The 18,768-nt window shown below is 43.1% G+C and overlaps 1 protein-coding gene across 2 annotated transcripts in view; it reads right to left on the reverse strand.

Annotated features, from left to right (window-relative positions):
- Positions 1-18,768, reverse strand: part of GNAL (G protein subunit alpha L) — a 129,553-nt gene that overhangs the window by 85,197 nt on the left and 25,588 nt on the right. The window contains exons 1-4 of one of the 2 annotated variants that reach the window (XM_036880720.2): positions 6,634-6,838; positions 6,304-6,376; positions 5,480-5,534; positions 5,207-5,326 (exon numbers count right to left, since the gene is read on the reverse strand). In XM_036880720.2, coding sequence (XP_036736615.1) covers positions 5,207-5,326; positions 5,480-5,534; positions 6,304-6,376; positions 6,634-6,775 — 390 coding nt within the window. In that variant the 5' untranslated portion in view covers positions 6,776-6,838. Of the gene's footprint in view, positions 1-5,206; positions 5,327-5,479; positions 5,535-6,303; positions 6,377-6,633; positions 6,839-18,768 lie in introns of those variants that run through there. The other variant, XM_036880719.2, reaches the window with a different exon arrangement.

The following is an 18,768-nucleotide window of genomic DNA, read 5'->3' on the forward strand; positions in this document are numbered from 1 at the left end:
TGGAGCTCTCTGTCCACTTCCTGCTCAGTGGGACGCTCTTCTAGGTCCTGCCTTCACCTTTGAAAGCTCAGATGCAGGCCAGGCCCCTGTTCAATAAGCCAGTTACCCTTCCCCTGGGTGGTCCAGGACAGCCAAGAGCAGCCAAGATCTGAGAAGAGGGAGGCTCCAAGGTGCCCTTGATAGCGATCTCCATTCATTAAGTAAATCTGAAATTACCTAAGGTGACACTTTTCTCTTTGGTACCATATATACAAATCATTAAGAGTTTTGGATTCCTGTGGAACAGATAGTAGAAGCTCCCACATTTTTTTTTGATGTTTCAAAATTTTATGTATTTGTATTTCCTGCATCATTTGAGTTTTGTAAAGTAAGCTCCTGTAATTTTTTTTTTTGCAAAAAATGAAGAATAACTTAAAAAATAGATTTGAAGAAAAATAAGTAAAGATATTAACTTTGGGAATGGTGGGAATATGGATGACTGTTTATCTTCTTGCTTATGTATTTTTCTTAAAAAATCTTTTAAAATTAAAGTATCACTGATATACAATCTCATGTTGCTTTCAAATACACAACACTGTGTTCAGCAGTTGCCCGTATTATCAAATCCTCTCCCACTCCAGTGCACTCACTATCTATCAAGATAGTAAGATGTTACAGAATCATTAACTGTATTCTCTGTGCTGTACTACCGACCCCATGAAAACCCTATGTTGTGATTGTGAATTATTATTCCCCTGATCCCAACCACTCCTGCCACCCTGCCGAACCCCTTCCCCTTAGTAACCACTAGTTCATTCTTGGTGTCTGTGAGTTTACTGCTATTTTGTTTCTTCTGTTTTGCTTTGTTTTTATACTCTACAAATAAGTGAAATCATTTGATATTCGTCTTTCTTTGCCTGGCTTATTTCATTGAGTATAATGCCCTCTAGATGCATCCATGTTGTTGCAAATGGGAGAATGGCTGAATAAAATTCCATTGAGTATATGTACCACATAGAAGCTCCCACTTTTTATATTGGATAATGTTGCTCTTCTCTTTTAAGGTACATACAAAACTTCATTACCTCAAAAGGCAGAGAACATGAAGCTGCTTGGCAGATGGGTTTCACTGCCATTTTGAACAAAGTGCTGGTCTGCTGTTTCGCTGTGTGGACGGCACCTTCCTTTCTTTCATGCCTCCTGCCTTGGTATGCCTGCAACTCCTTTCTGAAGTGGACAAAAGCTTCTGTCCCACTCCAGGAGGCCCAGTGACCCATCTCAGTGCACTAGCTCTGAGCTGTAGGGGAGGGAGGTAGGTGTGGAGAGAGCCAGAGGCCTGCTCCTCCAGGAGCTAAGACACCCTGCGTCATCCCCTGACTCTGCTGCTGGGCCTGAGGGTCTGATATGGTTCAGAGGCAGATGCTGGGACCCATGGGGACTGCAGCTTGGGTCCCTGAGGGGAGAACTGGCTCCCACCTGATTTACATGTGGGCTTCAAAGATTTTTTTGGGTGGAGGGCAAGAGGGTTCAGTTGGTTAAAAGTCACAAGGAAGACCCTAACCTGGATGATAGGAATTTCAGAATTCTGCACACATTCCCCAGAGGACACAGGACACAGGTGGGAGCAGCTGAGAGCCACTCAGTGCAGCCACTTCTGGCCTACCCTCCTAAGAGCCATTCCCAGAAGCCCTGCTCCCACCCCGCTTCTCCATGGAGGGGCAGGCCACTTGATCACTCAAGGTCATGTCTTTAAAGAGTGTTGGTGCTAAGACTCAGAGTGGGCAGCAGGGCCCCCAGGGCCTTCCCCTGTCCACTGTGGCCCTACCCAAACCAACTGCTTGGTGTACTCTCACCTGGGAGGAGAGGAAACCATATCTCCTGCTCGACATGCAATTCTGGTAAACTGTCAAGTTAGGAAATATTGGTGGTAATGATAGAGCAATGACCAACAGATCAGAATGCTTTCATGTTTCTCATTAAGCTTTTTATCCTCTTCTCCTTAAAAATTCTAGCAAAATACAATTTTAACAGAGCTAATTAAAGAAAAGAGTAACATATTCTCATTTTCAGAAGCAAGAAGCACATAAATATTCAATTTCATTCACCAGTGATTTTGGTTTGGTATCATGCTAAGTTTTTTTTTTTGAGGGGACAGTGACAGTATCTTTCTCATTTTGTAAATAATCAAGTTGTCTACATCCTGTCATGGTCATCCCCTAAGACTGCTTTCTATCACTTCTGTGTAGATGAGCTGGATGTTAGGGCATGATGCCAATGAGTGAAAGGGTTCCTGAGTGGACTGTAGTCCGAGCAACGATTAGCTGAGGTTTTGGATGCACGCATGAGAAAATAACTGCAAGTAGGCAACTGCCAATTAACTATACAACCTCACAACAAGCTGCCCATTATCTTCCATCCCGATTGCTGCCATAGCCTCCAAAATGGTTGCCTTACTTCAGATCTTGCCTCCTGGCAATCCATTCCCCACCTACAGCCTGAGTAATCCCGATAAAACATCAACAGATCACGTTAACTCCATAGCTCAGAACTCAACAAAGGCTTCCCAAGATCACTACAGACCTGGCCTGTGAGGCCATGAACATCTGGAACCAGAACACCTTCGCTACTCTCTTGTAGCAATCCTTAGCTGGAGGGGTGCCACCAGGAAACTAAGTTTCCTATAATTCAACAGAAATTCAAGGAGAAGGCAATATGAAGAGCAAAAGAACAAAAGATAAACCAAGTGTATATTCGTAGGGGAAATTTTTAACATACCTCTAAGATAAGTTTAGATTTTTCATTATAATGAGCAATCTCATGAAGACTTTTAAACATATATTCTTGTAATTTTTCCTTCTTAAAGGACTCTGAAATTAATTTTTAATAGTAGGATATATTTCGCTCAAAACTGTTTTATGTGTATCTACAGGAAAACAAGCTTTAGGTCCTCAAGGAATTGAACTGTGATGCTGAAAGACTTTCTCGAAGGATTCAAACTAAAAAAAGTGCTTGATTTAGAAAATTGGTATGTGGTTACTATTAAAATACTTGATTTAGCTTTATTGTCATGATTTTTATAATAATACACATTTTCTTTAAATAAAAAAAATCAAAAAGTTTTCTCCAAATGCACCAAGTTTTATTAGTATACAAGTCAGAGACTTGTCTTAATATTAATCTTAGCGAGGGTCATCAAAATGTAAATCCAAGAACTATTCAATCTAATAATAGAAGTGATGAATGTTTCAGAGCATTATGGAATAACTGTTGCTGAAAACTGTGGGTTTTAAATTAAAAAATAGCATTTTCAGATGGAACATTATACATCAGGTATTAATTTCCTCATTGATGTAAGTGTAGGCTTTATTAAAATACAGCCTCATTTGACACGGACATAGACACATGTGACAACAGAACATCAGTCTTAAAACCTACTAAAAATTAAGTATTACCACTAAAAGAGCATTATGATTGTATCTGCTGGTTCCCAATTCCCTTTTTATTGATAATTAATTATGGTTTCTGATAATCATTTTTAAGTAGTCTTAACATATTTACCTGAAAATATATGTGTTCAAAGGAGAAACTGTCTCTCCGGTTTTGTTGTTTTATTAAAACTATTTATGATTTAGCTCAAAAAACTTCACAAATTAGGTGCTTTGGATTACTGAGCAACCTACATGGGAATTACTGTTTTTCACTGAACATGGGATACCTTATCACATGTTATGTTTGTCATGTGAAGAAAGATGATATGTAACTGATCTAGACATTTTAATTTCTCAACATATGCTAAGAATAACATTTTTTCCTAAATGAGAACCATATATGAGATGCTTTATGATTACTTTAAGGCCAAAATGACAGGACAAATTTGAGAACTTAAATACATGTCTATAAATGTGAACAACTGAAGTTGAACAGGAATGCTACTACTGATTTCAGCAGGGCCTTGCAGTTTTGGGTGACTCCTTTGATAGGTAAAATATAATAGCACACCTAACATACTGCTCTAGCTGGCTGAATCACTGCTAAGGCCCTACCCTCTCCTTCCCCACCACCTCATCTCCTTTACCTCTCTAAGGTATCCAGAAGCCACAGTTTAGTGAAGAACAGGGTGCCCACCATGCCAGAGGCCCTTGCCCCTTTCTCTAGCCAATGTGCTACCCTGAACTCCTTCTTTTAGAAATTCTAGAGATCTTACTGCTGCCTGGAGTGCTTATCAGAAGCAAAAATCACATGAGAGGGTGCAAAGAATGGTTTCAAAAAAAGTAATTCTTATCCACCATCCAGATACAAATCCTGTAGGACAAGTGTGTTTTTCTGAAGAGAAGGGGTGGAGGCAGGCAGGTGCACACTGGGCAAGACCTATCTATCTACACACTGCTTTTTGCATCAGCTCTTCAAGAGAAGATTCAGAGAATGAAAAATACCTCAGGACCACTGTGCCAAGCAATGAAAACTTTGAAATATTGTGATTGTCAGGCACAACCACCCCCGCCCCCAAATATGCTCTTTGGCAAAACTGTAACACAAATGATTTTCTGAGAAATTTAACAAATACATTTTCCTTTGAAACACGCTGAATCAAATCACCAAACCATAATATTTTAAATAAATGTGTATCTACCAAATGAGAGAAAAAAATAATATTCATACCAGCCTTTTGCCCAAGCAATACTGTTTAGGAAAGCAGCACTGAATACTGCAGATGTGAAGTGAGCACACTTTCCTATCACATAGGAAACCTTCAGAAGTGACCCATGTAATTACGTACAGCATGCATTCTCTTCTTGTTTGAGCCAAAGGTTGTGCACCGTAACAGTAAACCAAATTCTGCCCTTTCTATTATTCCCACAGAGGCAACCATCCACTATAAAGTACTTCTTTCTACTCATGTAATTTCTACTTTCTTTATCTGGGAAACTCCTTGTTTCTTTTGAAATGCATACAGAAAAAACTATTATCAATATTTCTTAGAGGTATGCTGTCTTCCTGATTATCTGCCTCACCAATACATTCATAAAAGCATTTCTTACAATATTACTACCTTTAATATTTTTAATACACGTTAATATTTTGGTATGGAAGAAAGCATTTCTGTTAAGTAGAGAGCTAGATTTGGAAGGAAGTTAATAATGAATTAACACTAATTCTCAGTAAGTAACCTCATTAAAAATGGTTCCATCTTGCACCATTAAAAAAGTTTCAATAAGGATTTATTTACCTGTGAATATTCAAAGTCAGTGATAGGGGCTATACTCTTGATATAGTCGGACCGAAATTGGTTTTCTGGGTTGGCCAGTGGAACTGGAGGTATTATAGTACTCATCGCTGAAACAATTGTCTAAAATGGAATGAAGAAAAGATATATGTGGATAAATACAACATCTAAGCTCCATCTATGATAATCTAAAATATATCACTTCTGTCTACACTGTTATAGAGAGCAGAGTACTTAAATTTTCTAATAAACAAACATTAAAAAAGAAGTCCTTACCACAATAGCATCTTTAACATTTTTCCGGATGTCCAGAATTTTCTGTTTCTTTTCCCTGTGTTAAAAGAGAGTTATAATTAATTTAATTTACCTCTGGCACTGACTTGAATCAGTTGAGTGGGGATCTGAATTTCCAGCTGCAATATGGAGCTAGAATGGTTTTACCAGAGGCCAATATCTATCTGTAGGCCAACAAATGCCGAATTTTTATCTGGGATAGGAAATCATCTCCCTTTTCTGATTTGTACTCTAAGCAAACTTGAATGCACACATTATAATCAATAGTTTTAAACAACCACATAGGTTACACAAAATGACATAATTGTATGAATATTGTATATAAAAACTATACAGCTACACTTGCAAATATATTTATTTGAATTATCTATATGTTGATAGTTATGAATTGAAATAGATGCAAATGATATAGAGAAAAGTATATATTGACATATTGGTTAAGGGTGCTCATAGCAATTTCAATAATACAGATCAATACCTCAAGAATAGCTAATAAATTACTTTTTGTTAAACAGATTATTTTTTTATCTAGATACTACCAGAAGATGGATTTACCAAAATATACTAAATTCAACAAAAAATTCTATTTTTCCCCATATACTATAGTATACTAACATATACTATTATTTGGTATATTTTTTACTTAAATATACCAAATTCAACAACAAATTCTATTTTTTCTCCCTTAAAGGTCTACTCAATGATCAAATGAACCATTTAGATAAAGTACTTTTGGGATGGCAGGGAGAGAAGTGACAAAATTTGCATGCAGTTTGGAAGCAGAGCCAAAACTGATTATTCCTTACTCGGGATTAAATCCATTGACATGCAGGATCCTCATCTGTTTGACGATTGTGCTTTTCCCAGATTCACCAGCCCCTACAAACAGAAAGAATGCTGTGATCTGTAGCCCGAACCACTGCCATCTCCCACCCAAACCCACAGAGCGGTTACCCGACCCAACTCAGGCATTTTCGAGGACACTACGCGCGCGGCCGGAGGAGTGGGTCCAGGTCGCAGACTGCTGCTCCGACGGCGTTGCGCAGCCCGCCTTGCCTGCCCTCCGGCCCGGCGCTCTCGCGCCCCGGGCTCTGCACCCGGTCCGGCCAAGAGCCTCCGCCGCCCTCCGGCCTTACCCAGTAGCAGCAGGCGGTGGGTCGCTTTGTAAGCCAGGCGCTCCTTCTGCAATTGCTTCTCAATCTTTTTGTTGGCCTCTCGTCGTTCTTTTTCATCGACGCCCTGGTCTTCGGTCGTCTTGCTGTTGCCCAAGCACCCCATGCCTGCCCGCTTGGGTGGACGTCAGACACAGCTGGCAATTTGCACAAAAAGCAATAAAGAGTTGTAGATGTGTGCAGATCCTGCGACGGCTTTGCTTCCTTGCTGCTGAAAGAGATGGTCTGGTCTCTCGCTGTTTTCAATCAGAGCAGGCGGTTCTTCTCCCTCCCTCTGCCCACCTCAAACTCCTAACTAACAAGGAGCAAGAAGACGCGCGGAGTCAAGTGTTTTTTAAAGACAACTGTTTAGAATCATCTGCTGGATAAGCAGCACACAGTGAACGGAGATGGGCCGAGAGCGCCGGCTCCGCTGCGGCGGCCAGGGTGGCGCTGCGCCCTCCGCCCGCTCGCGTCCCGCGGTTGCGCTCCGCCCGGTCTCCGGGACCCGGAGGGTGGCGCGAAGACGTCCCCGAACGGCGGCCGCGGGCACCTGCCGGCCAAACCGTGCCCCACTCTGCCCTCGCCGTCTGGTTCGAGCAAGCCCCGGGCCTCCGCGCCACAGGGGAGTGGGTGGCGGGGCCGCGAGGCCCGGGATCTTGAGGGGTCGCTGGTGCTAGCGGTCCTGGAAGGGTGGGGAGCTGACCTAAGGGCCCGGCCGGTAGGAGGCTCACCGCGTGGGTCCGGAGCGCCGCCGCGTGGCTCGCTCTCAGCCCGAGTCCGGGAGTGGGTTTGGGCGTGCGCTCCGGGGCTCCCCGCGCTCCTGCCGCTTCGCTGCTCCCGGCGGGCGCGGACTCGCAGGATCATGCATATTCTATCAGGGAGGAGGATCCGTAAGAGGAGCACCAGTCACACCGCCTTTGTTCCGTTCATTTTCTAGACTATTCCAGCGCACCCACGCCGCCGCCTCGCTTAGCCTCTTGTCTTTGCCTCCAGCCCCCGTTTCTCCTTGGCAGTTCTCTGAACAGCTCTACTTTTCCAGAAGACACCAGGGCCTCGAACTTGGCATTGTAACCAAGGAACAGATGAGGGCAGGAGCCTGGCCCGTGCCTCCTTTATTGGGGTCCAACGGGGGTGCCCAGAACTCCAGGCAGCCGCGTTCAAGCGCAGGGCTGGCCTTGGGCAAGAGGCAGAAGAGGTGGTTGGGCTGCAGTCTCGGACGCCAACCTCGCGCGGTGGAGGAGGTCATCTCCCCTACAAGTTGATGGGCTCCAGGCCCTAGGGGCCCTGGCATTGTGCACTGACTCATGGATTTGCCCAACTCTGTCTTCAAGTGCCCACTTTCCTTCAAATCCACAGCATTCCCCTCGCGTTCACTGTGGTGTGGCCTCCTTCATTCGCTCCGGCGGGCCTCTGCTTTCAGTCCCTGCGGCGCTCTTTTAATGGGTCTCCTCTCCCCTGGCTCGCCCTTCTTTCTCCCCTCTCCCCTTCCCCGCACCTCCCCAACTGGCTTGATCCCACCAGCTGGCAAACTCATTGACTTGTGTCCCATTTAAAACCAATACAGCACCTGTCCAATCTCAGGCCCCTTGTTAGTTCTACCAATTTCCTGCAGCCACTGCAGCCAAGAGTTAAAATAGGGAATCAGATTCTACCCTGTCCTTCCTTACCTCCTGGCTTGGCCCACCTCCCTACACTGAAAATATTCTCACTAGTGTCATCAATGGTCTCCCAGGGGCTAAACCTCATCCATGGACTTTGGTCTAAACCTTCTTTGACCTCCCTGAGGCTCTATTGTCCTTTGGCTTCCACCACAAGGCCATTTGATTCCCTGTTAGCCCTCTGACTGGTGGGGGTGCCTCAGGCATTGCATAGCCTTTGTCCCCTTCCCCACGCTCCTGGTGGGGAGCTGACTGCCTCCTCCATAGTTTGAAGTACACACAGCTCTGACTTGTCCACATCACCTCTCCAGCCCAGCTCACTCTCCTGTCTACTCCAAGCACACCTCCACCTCCATGTCTCACAGGGATCCCTAATTCTACCTGCCAAGGTGAACTCTTCCCTGTGCCTGCTCCCACACTTCCAACCTGCTCCTCTCTGAATAAGGACCCCTGATTTTCAAAACCAGACCATGGGAGGCATTCTTAACTCCTTTGCTTCTTGCAAACCCAGGAAGGCACTGTGTCCCATATGCTCTGTTTCCTCAAGATCTGTCCAGCCCTTTCCACCCTGTGTGCCACTGCCATGGTCTGGATTACTGTCTAACCTGGATTGGGGCAATGTCCTCCTGTTTGCTTACTCCAGGGCACCCTGAATACTGTTACCAAAGTGATGATACAAATTTGACCCTATCACTGTCCCTACCACCTACTGCCCTGCCGTGGTCCTTCAAAACACGGGTACGTGTAATCTCTGCAGCCTCAGCTCTCACATCTCTCCCCTTCCCAGTGCTACCCCATCCTTCCTTCCTCTACTTGTACTTCCTGAACATCTCTCTCAGTCTTAGGCACATGTGCTTCTTCTCTGGAGTACCTGTGGCCCCTTCTTCATTTGGCCACCTCCCAGTTGTCCTTCCATCCTCACCATCCCTCTGGGCCAGGGTTAGGTGCACCTTCTCTGTGCTCCATTCTCTCACCAGCTCCCTGCATTTAACAGTTTATTTACAGCTCTTTCAATACTCCACTAGACTGCAGACTCCTCCAGGGCTGGAGCTGAGTCTGTCCTCTGCACCTGCTGCACCTGTGCCCAGGTCAGGGCCTGGCCTGGAAGAGATGCCTGTGAATCTCTGTTGTATGGATGAATGAATTCACGAAAGTCATAGGTAACTCCTGCTCAAGGTGTGGGTTCTATGAAAGGAATTTCATGGTCACATTTTAAATCAATAAAATACTTGTCCAGTTTAGTACTATATGTAAAATAAGAAAAAATTTTTAAAAAACAAGAGCAATAAAATACTCTTCTTGACATAGACAGAAGTGAACATGCAATGCCATACTATATCCTGAGCTAGGTTAAAGGTTCTAGTTTGGTGGAAGGAGACTATCTAGAACCATTGCTAGGTCTCACGCCTTGTGTTAACACAAATATTCACATAGAGAAATATCAACCTGGCATGTCCTGTGGCCAATGGCACAGTCAGAAGGTGAGGAATGGAATTTAAAAGTAGTATAGTGAGATGTTTATAAGGATTTGTCAATTTTTTTAGATGCCAAGAATTCTATAGATTGTTAGTGGGAAGAAAAGGGGACCAAAATGCACTCATTTATGCTAAGCTCCACCTCACCAAACTGAAACTTAACTTAATTATAGATTCAGCTCTCCCAGAAACAGAATCTTAAAGGAGTCAATGAGGAACTGCCTCATCAACACTAGTTAGATAATCTGCCTGAGAGACCCTTGCCATCCCTTAAAGGAAGGTAACCTTGCAATAAACAACTCATTTTTTTTTTTTTTGCCTTTGTTCCTGCTCCTTTCTGGCTATAAAAGTATTTCATTTTGTACAGCTTCTTGGAGTGCCTTTCTGTCTGGTAGATTGGAGGCTGCCTGATTAGAATTGAGTTTTGTGCAAATAAAATTTTAAACATGCCTCTGTTTATCTTTAAACAGGGTTAAAGATAACTGTTTATATTTGAAATTTAATATGGATTAGATAAACAGATATGATGAAAAACATCCCATACTATACCCAGGAAGTTCATGTATCAAGAATATAATAATAATATATGTACTGCAAAATAGCTTCTACTAGTTACCCAGTGATTGCTGGAAGTGAGCTAAACCCTTTCCACGGAATAATTTACGTAGTATTTGCAATAATCCTTAAAGTAACTATTGTCACCATTACTTTACAGAAGTTAGAGGGGGGAGTAAGGTGTATCTGGCATACAAATCCTTGTAGGCCAGCTGCAGTATTTCCACTCTACGACCTACAGTGTGTTCCACAATACACTGCTCAGCACTCTAAATTATAAACGAAATGTCCTTACGCAGCGACGATAAGAAACGCAAAGCCAATTTTTATCTATCTGCTATGTGGCGGCCCAAGACATTTTTTTCCCCCTTAACCCAATCACCTGGCCTTTTCAGTCTGGTCAGGGAAACAGATCCTCATTCGTGTTTCAAACCTTGGGATCAGAATCCGGAATCCCAGCAGGCACTCCTGGAGCGGCGGGCGGGGGAGCTGCTGGGAGGCGGAGAGCAGCCCGGGCCACCCGCGGGCGAGCATCTGTTGCTAGGCAACGCCGGTGCTGCCACGCGCTCACCCACCTGCAGGGACCAGGCCGCCCTGACCCCGCCAGCAGAGGGGGCGGCGGGGCGGCTGTGCCCTCCAGGGAGGGGAGGGAAGGCCCTGGCCACCTACAGGGGAGTTTGGGGTAAAAGGGCAAAGTTAAAACAAAGTGGTGTTTCCTCACTTTCGCTGATAGTTTAAGTCATGTCTCACATGTCTCAAGCATTGGAAATTATTTACGTTTCTTTTATACTTCTGTGAATTTTGAATAATGATTTAAAAATTTGTTTTTGTTTAAGCCCCTCTGATTGAAGTTAGAAAATGTTGAAAACAACTGAACCTGTTCCCTGGTTAAGCTGAACAAAATCTGTTTCCCACTTATAAGGAGGCTCTCCACAAAAGTTTGATTAACAACTGGATGAGAAATACTGATTCATGACAGGCTTAGAGTTTGAGAAATGACTAGAGTGCTGTGTAGCACAAGTGGATATATTGAATCTAATTTTAAAAATTTAATAATTGGTTCTTCAGTAGCATTTTATACTTAGAGGTTACTACAGATTAAAGCTGCACTAAGACTTTTGGAACAGATATATCAAAAGTTTTGAAAGGAGAGGAACAAAATAGTTTAGGAAAGGTGAATAATTCACTAATTCAACACAATGACAGTGCTTTAGGAAACTAAAGCTGCAGACAGTTTTGCAGACCAACTTGACGGTGCCAATGTGGAAGTCGGGTGAACGAATTGTGTGCACACAGGCCCAGTTCCATTCTGTGCCATGCTAGAAACTTACTGCTCTTTTACTTCTTTTCTTAGTGTCTTGAAAATAACCTGTGTAGATTATTTTCCATTCTTCACTCCATGACCTAATTATAATATGCTTTAAAAATACTGTGGTAAAACTTTTAACATTTTTTAAAATAGAAAAGCAGGGAAACTTACTTAATTTGCCCTTTCTGTACATAATACTCTTCAATAAAATACTTTAGAATTTATTGAAATAATTTGTCTTCTTTTTTCTTACTCCTCCAGCCAAAGTAATATTAAGCAGCTTTCAGAAGTGCTGTCTATAAGGTTTGTGTGGCGTGGTTTCTGTGTGTGGTGGTGTGGTGTGCTGAGTGTGTGGTGTGTGGTGCTGTGCGGCTTGCGCACACACATAGAAAAAAACAAAACATTAACAGATTCCATAAATTAGAATGGGGGATCTGCAAACAGGATTAAACATCAAGGTTTTGTAGTTAGAGGGTAGTGTGCAGTCTTTTTAACTGACAGTTTGAAAAACCAAAATAGCAATGAATCAGTAGGAAAGGTAGGTTCACTGTCTTGGACTCTGCCCTGTGTCCAAAACCCAGGACTGAAATATCCTCACTGGAATACACAGTTGTCAAAAACAGGACTTTAATTATGGTGTGAAATCATGAGTTGAGAGACTAGTGAATACATTAAAACAAAATATCAACAGAAGTTCCATAAATCAGAATGGGGGATTTGCAAACAGGATGAAACATCAAAGTTTTGTAGTTAAAAAAATCTGTGAAAGTCACCAAACTGGGTCAGATTATGAGACAGAGCCATGGAAGGGCAGTCTGTGGACTGTTAGTGCATTGCAAGAGAAAACACACAAATCAATGTTGCATTTAAAACACATTTTCCAAACCAGAATCAAATAAGGGGCTTAAGGATCAAGGAAGAGAGCAGATTAGCATTTGAACAGTGAAGATCAGTATCCTTATTTGACTCTGCTCTTTAACCTCAAATATGTGGGACTATGGCAACAAAATGTGGGACTATGGCAAATTTTCAAAAAATGTTCAATTGATATATTTTAATACTGGTGTGAAGTTTTAAAAATGGTCTAACCAATTTCAAAGATACTTCTTTCTTTACTAATTAACAAACTTAACTAATCTACATCAGATGAAGTAAAATATAAAAATGTCAACAAATCTATATGTCAATAAAGGTTAAATCTTAAAGAGTATTTCATCATAAAAAATATTTTCAGCACTTAATTCTAGATATCATCAGTTTTCTAGTCTTCAAATAACTATATTCACTGGCATAATTTCTTTCTTTTTTTGGATTCAATCTTGTGCCATTTCCAGTGAACGACTGCATCCAGTGGTTAAGAGTTCTATTCCAACATATTTTCTTATGAAGTGAATCAGATTTAATGAAGTCTCCTGATTTGGAGCAAAAAGAAAGACAAACAATGTAATAAACATTTTAAATGCTTACAGATGTTCTCTTGGTACCAGTGGGTTGCCCGTGGGATGTCAGAGCTACAGGAGGCGTGGTGACATGAATTCCAGATGTTGGACTTCACCAATACCTGCCTACTTTACAACTGTTTTCATATTTAAAGTAAATCATGTAACAACATGCTGTAGGGGAAGAGAGTTAAGGGAATCCAATTTCACATCTAAACAATGTAGATTCATATCATTAAACATGTTTATTCCATCCACAGGCCATCCATTATCTATAGAGATACATTACAAAGAGGATAAAAAAAGTTAAAGCCCTATTTCTTAGCTTCTTGAGCAGTTGGGAAAATATGGCCAGTACACTCCAATCATTCCAACCTATGATAGTATGTAGGAACCAAGGCTGGAAGGTGCAGTAGGGCCCCTAAGGGTATGTAAGGGTCTGCAGAACTGGAAAAAGCTTCATCAGGGAGGAGAGACCTGAGGCAGACCATGTCGGGTTGGATCATGTAGAGAAAAGGCACAGTTGAGGAGAGGAAGAACCTGATAGGGAAAAGAAAAGAAAGGGGAATCATATTGCACTGGGGGGGAGATGGGCAAAAAGTGCACATTCTGCCTCAGAGGCAGGGTGAACCAGGAAAGCACATATTCTTGGCATGGAAACTCTTCTGATGGTGTAAGCGCCCACATGGAGTGTGCAGCTCAGTGGATAAATGCGGGGCTGTTAAGCAAGCATGGTAGGACTCAACTCCTCTTCCTGCCACGTGGTTCTCAGTTTCCTTGTCTGTCAATGAGTGAGAATAATCGCACTCACCTCACAGAGCTGTGGTGAGAATTATAGGAATCAATTCATTGTATCACAGTGCTGGCTCCTGAGGTTTTTCTACTAGGCAGACACATAAACAGTGAACTAGAGGTTTGTTGAGTATCTACTTACATTCAGCCGAATAAAGTACTAGCTCTTAGCTGGTACAAAAAGGTACTGAGGTGTGTTAGTCTAGGACAAAAATGCACAATGGAATATTATTCTGCTATAAAAAGGAAGAAATTTCTGAAACATGCTGCAAAGGACTAAATCTTGAAGATGTTATGCTAAGTGAAATAAGCCAGTCACAATAGAACAAATACTGTATAATTCAATTTATGTGATGCATCCAGAGTAATAGATTCAGAGATAGAAAGTAGAATAGTGGTTACCAGAGGTTGGGGAATAGGTAATGCAGAATATTTTTTATTTGTTTTATGGGTACCAGGTTCCTGTTTGGAGAGATGAATAAGTTCTGTGGATGGATGGAGGCTGTGTGTACATGATGTGAATGAATATACTTAATGCCACAGAACTGTACACTTAAAAATGGTTAAAATTGTCAATTTTACTTTACATATATTTAACCACAATAAAAACAAGAAAAAATTCACATGTAGAATCTACATCATGACAATGGTGGAAGAGAAATCTTTTTCTGTTGTGGTATCAGGATTTGTTTAGACTCTTGATTATAGTTGAGTGACTTCAAGTCCTTGTTTAGAAGCATTTACTGCAATTATAGTTTCTTACCAGTAGGTAGCAATGTAGAACCCAAAGGACGGATGGCGGCTCTATGGGTGCTTTACAAGCAGTATGTTATAGTTCATTCATTCACCACAAAATTTTTTTTTGAATGCTTACAAACACACACAGCCTTGAGATTACAAAGATGAATTAGGCATTGTTCTCTCAAGCAGTTTAGTAGTCTAGTAGAGAGGAGAGACATGCAATCAAGTAAATGCAATCAAGTTCTCTGAATTCGGCAGAGATAATACTGGGAGCACATAGGGTGGGCAATTATAAAAGTGAAGAGAAAATACCATTTCCTTTTCCAGAAAAATTTATGCTAACATTTCTAACTTAACTTTCATCTTAAATTTTAAAACACTGAAAGTGCTTCCAGCGTTTCATCTGATCACCACAGCAGCCTACAAGAGGCGCATCATTGTCCACATTTTGCAGAAAAGGCTGTTGGTTTGAAGGTCCTATGGGGGCCTCAAAGGGGTACAGCACCTTCTGATCTTAAAGCCTGAACCCCTTCCAGAAGGAACTCTAAGGTCCATACAGATTGAAAAACAAAAATTGCACCATTCTCTCTTCCACTAATTACAAAAGGAAAAGTCAAACAAGCCCAGCTCCTTCCTAACTCTGGCAGATTAATCTGCATATAATGGCTGATGAATTAATTAAGTCTTTGCCCAGTTGCCTTAGCAACTGGTTTCTTTTAGAATCTGGCTTAGTTACAGTTTAAAGCAATAGCATTCCTTATAACAGAATGTCAAATTGTATATGAAGCTAAACAGAATATAAACTCATTTTATCGCAGTTGTGAACTATATGACTTTATCAGAAAAGTTGGAATGTTTTTCCTAAAGCTTGCAGGGCTGTTGATAAAGAACAAGGGACACAGAGACTAATATTTGTGTATATTTACCATGACATGGTTTGTTTGTATTTGTCATTAAGTAGGAGCCATGTGATGGATTAAAACGACAGATAAATTAAAGATTGACATTCAAAAGGGAGTCTCTGACTGCAGATAAATCCCAAACCATCTTAGATGTATTATAAGATTGAGCAAATGGAGAAATGTATTGTCATTGAGAGCCAGGGTTTTCAGAGAGAAAGGAGGAGGTACAAATATGGGGTGATGTCAAGGAAAAGCCTGCGGGGATGGACTTGAATTGTAGCAACTGGTATGAACTGATGACTTCTAAAATATGTACATTTGTGACCATGTGCACATATGTGTGTGTGTACTTTTGTGTGCCTGTGTATGTATATGTGGACATATTTGCATATATTTCCTAGTTGTGTCTGCTGAGAAGGCCAAGAAATTAAGAGACTCCAGTATCAGTGACTGCATTTAGTGCCTGGATCCTGCTCTTCAGTATTAACACCAAAAGGAACCAGGATTCCTCAGAGAAATGACTGATTCCAGGCTTGGGGTGGGATAGCTATAAGATATACCTGAAATACTGTTGTGCCAGAAAGTAAGGAAGTGCTCAAAAATGTTGGGAGCATGTCACAGCATCACAGAGCCAGACTGAAAGGGTTCTCATTTGGCCAGATCTGGAATGATTTGAGTGTCAAAATATGTAAGTACAGCAATGAATTCTAAACCACTGAGATATATAGCACCATCATGTGTCCATGCCAAAAACAGATAGATAAATACATGGGGGAGACGGGGAGCCCTTGTCAGCTGGCATCTAGGCAATGTGGAAGGAGACCTGGGGTGGGAGGACCAGTGTTTGCAAGCAGCATGGTGAAGTCTGGGTCAGGCAGGCTCCAGAAATGGGGCTAAATCCAGGAGAACACTTCATGAGGAGCAGGATATCTGCATGGTCTCCCCACAGGTTGCTTATTAGTTACACAGTAGAAAACAATAACCACACAGTGGAGAAACTAGACAACAGTTTGAGTAATCAAAATTAACACCATCAAAGTGGGAGGGGGTGGCCACTGTCTGCTTCAGACGTAGACCCTGAGAAGGACACACAGGCCAGGGAGGCATAACCCGGGGAAACATCAGGCAAACCTAAAAGTTATTAAAAAAAAAAAAAAGAAGGTGGGCAACTGTATTCCTTAAAAATGACGATTTTGTAAAAGACAAAAACATAAAAAGAGGGAACTGTTGTAGGTCAAGGGAACCTAGAGAAAGGTGACAACCAAATTCAACTCCAGCCGCAGACCAGATCCTGGCCTGGAGGGGGAACCACTCTACAAGACATAATCGGGTCAACTGATAAAACTGGACACAGAAGGTAGGTCAGGTGTATTTACCATATCAATGCTGAACTCACTGACATTGCTAGCTGGTCAGGTAAGGGAAGATCCCCGTTCTTAGGAAGTAGATACAGAAGTCTTTAAGGGGTAAGAGGCCACGATGTCCACAACTAACTCTCAAAGGATTCATTCCTATACCAAAGACTCACGGGAAGGATGCAAATGAGAAGCCAAATGTGACTATGTTAACCACAGGTGAATCTGGATGACCAGCACCTGGGACTTCTTTGTACTTATACTTGAAACTTTTCTGAGTAGGAAGTAATTCTCAAATAAAAAGTTAAACTATTTAAACAACACCACAGGGATTTTGCCCTACAAAGGTTCCCAAGTGCATGAAAAATCAAGCAACCCCTAAGATATCAAGGTTTGAGCCAGGCACTCACCAGGCTGTGTGCCCTTGTTCACTTGACAACCTCTGTGGTCTTGATATTTCCATACTTCAGTGGTGCATCTAGGGCATGGAATCTAGTGACCATGTGGTTGTGATGTCAGGCAGCTAAGAGCCATCTGACCTTCCTCAGCACTGTGATTATTAGCGCTTCTTTAGCTGGGCATTTGTTGAGTCCCAAAATTCGCTTGCCATCCTACTGCCCAGTACACTTGTCCTCAGTGGTTCTAGGGGGCCCCACACACAGTGTTTCCCTGTTAGACCTGGAAGGAGCCATCTCTAATTCCCTAGGAAGTCCTGGTCCAGGGCGCAAGTGCTCTGAGACTCAAAGTTGGGGAGACTGGGGCACTGCTGCAGGGCAGTGGATGGCACCACACTGGGCTCTGCCACGGGAGGTTGGGCCTCACAAGATACCATCCTTCCCCTCGGGGAGACTGGAATCCAGACCCTCAGGGAGACATAGCTGCTCACAGCAGATGCAACAATACACAATACCATCAGCCAAGCCACAGAAGCCAAGAGCCAGGGCACCCTGGTCCCACTGTGCTCTGGCAGGGCCCAAAGCCTGTGGGGAAGTAGCCAGCTGGGAGGAGGACCTGGAACACAGTGTGAAGTAGAGGGTGTGCACTAGCAAAAGCCTTTAGGGGCTACAGGCCATGTGCAGGCTGGCAGCAGTGACCTTGAAGTTGGAGCCGGGTAGCTGGAAGAGTTAAGTTGGAAAGCTGGGTCTGTGGGAAATTTCAAATATTCAAATACTAAATGCAAGTCAGAACTTAACGTGTTAGGAGCTGAGATGCCAGCAGGCCCATTAGCCCCCAAGTCCATTATCTTATGTGAAGCAGAAAGGGTATATTCCTGGCCCTGGAGACATCTCCTCCCATGCTCAGCAGGCTGGCCTCTGCAGACAGCCTCATCGGGCATCCTGCCTCTGGCTCCCAACGGGGTGGAGGTGATGTAAGGGTAGGTGTACAGGTCAGAGTACCTCCCCCAGGCCCCCCTCCCCCAGCCCCACCAGGCTGTGGTGTGGCCATGGTTTCCTCCTCCACTGAAGCCAGAGGCCCTCTGCTTGGCTCCAATAACTGCTATGGCTTGGCTCCTGCCTCTAGGGGTGGCAATGGCTGCCTGCTGTTGCTGGCTCTGCCATGTGGCAACATACCTTTTGGTTTGCCTAAATTTCCCCACACCCTTATAAATAATGCCTCATCCAGCAATTTGTTTTCTGCCAGCATCCTGACCCAACAGGGCCCTCCTCTGGGCTGATGTGTCTCTGTGCCGGGCACATGATTAGGGAAGCAGAGCCATCTGGACTTCAGTCCCCACAGCTACTTCGGTCAGGTGTCCTTGCGCAGCTGAGGCTGTATGTGGTGGCCCCGGCACGCTGCCAGTTTCCAGGCAGGCTGTGACCTGACATGGGCCAGGCTTTCAGAAGGCAGACAGCCCCTGTATGGCGGAGATGGGAGAAGGGGTGACTGGGCG

This window comes from Manis pentadactyla, chromosome 6 (assembly GCF_030020395.1).
Source record: "Manis pentadactyla isolate mManPen7 chromosome 6, mManPen7.hap1, whole genome shotgun sequence".
Classification (NCBI taxonomy): Eukaryota; Metazoa; Chordata; class Mammalia; order Pholidota; family Manidae; genus Manis; species Manis pentadactyla.